This window comes from Oratosquilla oratoria, chromosome 1 (genome assembly GCF_046742065.1).
Source record: "Oratosquilla oratoria isolate Oo_2021 chromosome 1, ASM4674206v1, whole genome shotgun sequence".
Classification (NCBI taxonomy): Eukaryota; Metazoa; Arthropoda; class Malacostraca; order Stomatopoda; family Squillidae; genus Oratosquilla; species Oratosquilla oratoria.
The window spans coordinates 98,290,863-98,295,862 of NC_134777.1; the positions used below are offsets into that span (position 1 = coordinate 98,290,863).

The 5,000-nt window shown below is 35.1% G+C and overlaps 1 protein-coding gene across 1 annotated transcript in view; it reads left to right on the forward strand.

Moving 5' to 3' along the window:
• LOC143029064 (uncharacterized) overlaps window positions 1–5,000 on the forward strand; it is a 57,656-nt gene that overhangs the window by 27,364 nt on the left and 25,292 nt on the right. Inside the window, exon 5 of the mRNA XM_076191414.1 lies at window positions 617–800. Within this exon, the coding sequence (XP_076047529.1) occupies window positions 617–800 (184 nt within the window). The remainder of the gene's footprint in view (window positions 1–616; window positions 801–5,000) is intronic.

A 5,000-nucleotide genomic window follows, 5' to 3' on the forward strand; every position in this document is an offset into this window, starting at 1 on the left:
TTCCAGAACTGAATGAAATCGTCTAGTGGTGGACAGAATACATATGCATGCGATCCAAAGACTAGGGTGAAGTACATACATACATATGTAGTAATATAGTTTTGAGGAAGAGACTAGAGATTATCTTAAGAAGAGTGCTTATGAAAACAAACCATTGCAAAGAAGAAGAAAAGAAAAGAAAACATAAGAAAACTAAACTAGACAGAAATGAACAAAACAAAGCAAAGTAAAAAGACAAGACAAAACAAAATAAAACAAGACTAAATATGACAAAAGAAGACAAAACAAAATAAAAAGGCAGACAAATAGGTTAGGCCAGTGTAAAAAGCAAAAACAAAAACTAATAAGCAAAAAAAAAAAAGGAGGCCAAAAGCAAACGAAGAAATAAAGGTAAAAATTAAAGGATACAGAAGCAAAATAGATAAATAAATAATAATAATGACAACAAAACAACACAAAAACAAAAACAGCCTACAAGCAAAAAACAAAACAAAGTAAAAAATAAATAAAAGTAAAATACAAAACAACAAAGCAGTTTAAAGCGAAACCTTACCAACAACTCTACCCCGAACCTAACGAATTCATGTCCGTGATAGCTGTGAAGAGGCAATCAAAGTTCAAACCAGAGTAATACTAAGCCCATTTCTCTTCCTTCTATTCCCTCAGACACGCCGGACAGCCGGCCGGTGATCACCGGACTCGAAACGTCGTACCGGGAAGGCGACCGGATCTCCATCAACTGCACGTCGCATCGCTCCAGACCGCCAGCGCTCGTCATGTGGAAACTCCAAAATAGCACGGTAAGACTGACTTAGACACCGAGTGAGGCTTACCAAGCACAAATAAGGTTAAGCTATGCTGAATAAGGCGTTTCATGGCTGAGTGAGACTAAATGAATCCAGTTCGAGAAAAGTCAAGATATATCAAATGAGCGTATTAATGAGGCTGAACTTGTCCGGGTGAGCAAAAGGGATTCTTGAGTGGCTGTGTGTGGGTGTGTTAGACTAGCTGAGGTTGAGTATAGATGACTGAGACTGGGTGAGATTGAGTAAAGCTCAGTAAGGCTTAGTGGAAGATGTGGGATTTAGTGAAGCTCAGTAAATTTTACAGGGACAAGTTGGGTTGAAAACAGTGAAGGTCATATAATGCAATGCTAGAAACAATTGTGTGCATGCGTGTGTGTGTGTGTGTGTGTGTGTGTGTGTGTGTGTGTGCGTACGTACGTGTGTATGTGTGTGTGTGTGTGTGTGTTTGTACGCGCGCGCGTGTGTGTATTTGTTTTTGCATGTTTGTGCGTGTTTCTGTCTGTATCTATATATATGTGTTTGTTTGAGTGTAGGGAATAGGGTGAAATGTGATTTGTGTGTTTAATCATATACATATGACTGAAATCCGAAATAGATTACACTGCACCTCTTTTAAGGAACAAAAGTCAAGTGGAAAGAAAAATTGAAAGTAAATACAGACAAAAGAAAATAAAACATAAGGGGATCTGGATGGGGAAAATTTTCCTCTCCAACACAACCCGAACCCAACCTCAACTCCAGCCTCAGCCCCAACCCCAACTCCAGCCACAGCCCCAGCCCCAGCCCTAGCCTCAGACCCAGCCCCAACCCCAACACCAACACCAACACCAACGCCAACCCCAACTCCTTCCCCAGCTCCAATCACAACTCCTTTTCCAGCCCCAAACCCAGTCCGAACTCCTTCTCCAACCCCAACCCAACCCTAACCCCAACTTCAAAACTAACTCCAACCTTAACTCCAACTCCAACCCCAACCGTATCCTTAACTCCTTCCCCAAACCAAAACCAAAACCAAAACTTAAATCTAAACCAAAACCAAAACCCAACATAAGCCAAAACCTAAACCAAACCCGACACCAACCCAAACCACAACCACAATCCTAAACCCAACCCCAACCCCAACCTCTACTCTGACACCGACCTCAACTCCAAGCTTGACTTCTCTTGACCGCTACCAAAATATATGTGAACAACTAAAGAAAAACATACCCCGCAAAATGGCTTGTATTGGTACGAAAAATGACTCCGCTTGCAAGGACACAACATATACTCCACAAGTAAACGCTCAGTGAGCAGAACGTAAAGAAACTTGAAGGAAAGAGCTGACCGTGGCTGGAAGACAGGCGAAGGTCGCTTGACCGGGCGCCATCAAGAAAATATTCCAAAATGTCAACAAAGGTCTCTGACGGGGAGAAAGGTCATACGCCCCCAAAGAGCTGGAGACCCGTTGTGCTGGACATGTGGAAAGGCATTGTGGACAAGAGACTCACTGTAAGGGTCTCAATTTTAAACTCAGAGTTTCCTGTGTTTTGGCGAAAGTTGGGAGGTTTCTGGTAGAGTGAAATAACTAAATGGGCCAACGATCCTGGATATCTTAATGAGATATGAACCGTTTAAGCCACAGATGTTTCTGAAATTCCGGTAATGTCCCGATAAAAACTAAAAAGTAAAGACACCGTTGGTGGTCGGATGAAGAAGAGTTATGGCCAGTACAGCCGCTCAAAGTTATTTGGTATATTCAGGGAGCATTTAAACCGGACTCGTGTTTTCTTCATAATGCTGAGGGAGGGGGAAACAGAGGCGATTCATAATATACACATGAAAATTAATGATGGTAAAAAGAATAAAAGAGTATTCCTGAAGTCCCTGGAAGTGGTCGAGAAGAAAGTTGAAGGAGACTTAGCTCAGAAAGAGAAGAATTTTTTAGGAGGAGCTGAGAAGAATTGTATAAGAGTTTTTGGACACCTTAAGATTAGAAATGGAGAGATACAGAGGATGCTAAAATAAAATAAAATAAAATGTTCGATATCGGTGAAATAAGGAAGAACTGTGTGTGACGTGTCAGATAGCACAGACACTGGGTAATTTGCGGGAGAGAGCTAAGCCCAGTTCCATGTCATGTTGCGAAATTATGGACTAATGGACCCAATACTTGTACGAGTAAATTAATAATATGTTATTCAGTCACCGGAAATTAGAAAGAAACGGCGGAAGTTCACGATGGATACATAAATAAAAAATAAGATTCAGGAGAAAATGCAAGAGTTATGTGGAGTTAAATGAAGCAGTTGTAGATATCAAATGACATTTAGATCTTGATAACATATATATATATATATATATATATTATATATATATATATATATATATATATATATATATATATATATATATATATATATATATATATACCGGGTGACCTCCCCTAGTATGATCAGCCAGTTTGAAGGCTTAGTACAAAACTTAGAACTTTCATTAGACTCATCGGATTAATTCTTATCCTATAAGATAGTACATCCCAATATATATATATATATATATATATATATATATATATATATATATATATATATATATATATAAGTATGTATATATATATATATACATATATATATATATATATATATATATATATATATATATATATATATATATCTATATATATATAATCAAGATCTGAGTGTGATTTACTAACTGTGTCCAGTGACAAAGATATATATTTTGGTCTTGATGTGAGAATAATCGAGACAAGGTATTCAACCGAAACACCTTAACGTTATTTAACTTTTATCAAATTTAGAATTATTTTGATAGAAAAAGGAAGTGGAGAAAAATGTACTTCTTACGAATATTTTCGTCAAAATAGTACCTAAACTACAACATTAATATTCCCTATTCTAAACACAAAAAATAACCCTTATTATATATACAGTATGATGAGCCTTTGTCAGTATCACCATCAGCATATCACTTAATCCCTTAGATAGACTTAGTAAACTTTGCAAGATAAGTATTAAGTATATGCTACATTTGAAGACTTAATAGTAAACGAACTGTTTGTCAAAGATGCGTCTTCTTTGGTCCGGAAATGATTTAAGATTCTTTACTGCTGTTACTAAAAATACCTTCTTTGATCCCAAGCATATAAACGTCTTTAATTTACTGTGAATAAATTTCCATCAAATTCAGCATTACTTTGAGTCCTTACCACTATTTACTTGATAAAGGATTTTGCTTAGGAAGCTTGCGAGTGAGTATTTTCACTTCAAGTTGAGTCAAATATTTGAAAACAAGATGGCATTTCTTTCTTGTTATAGTATCGGCCTAATTGCTCCGTCTTTGCTGGTTCTTGAAAGATAGTTTTGAGGCATGCATATATAAATTCTTGAGGCTTGAAAGACTTAGGCAGCGGCTTGATTACTTACAAGAAGTGGGTGGTATGATTTTTTTTTGTTTTAAATAAAGAGCTAACTTTTCGGCAGAACCCAACTGATGAGTTGTTTCTTTACTTGAGTGTAGCTAAGAAGATGTCGATCGTTGTTAGATCACACGTACTTTCAAAATGTAAGCTAAAATTTGATAATACACATTAGACTACAATAAAGATATGTGCATGAAATCTGATCATTTTTGTTAATAATAAAACATAAAAGATAACACTAATAAAACACATAATAGTCACATAATGATTAAATATTAAGGGTCTAACGTCAAAAAATCTTATAAAGAAGACTTGCAGTCCATGTCAGCAATATACTGTTTCTATTCCAACCTGCGTTTCTCTACCACCTTTTCCACTCTCTCTCTCTCTCTCTCTCTCTCTCTCTCTCTCTCTCTCTCTCTATATATATATAGATATATATATATATATATATATATATATATATACGTGTGTGTGTGCGTTTATACATATATATACATATATATACATATATATATATATATATATATATATATATGTATATATATACATATATATATATATATATATATATATATATATATGGGTGTATATGTATATATATATATATACATATATATATGCATATATATATATATATATATATACATGTGTGTGTATGTATAATATATATATATATAATATACATATATATACATATATATATATATATATATATATATATATATTCATCTACATATACATACAAATATACGTATGCATATACATACAAA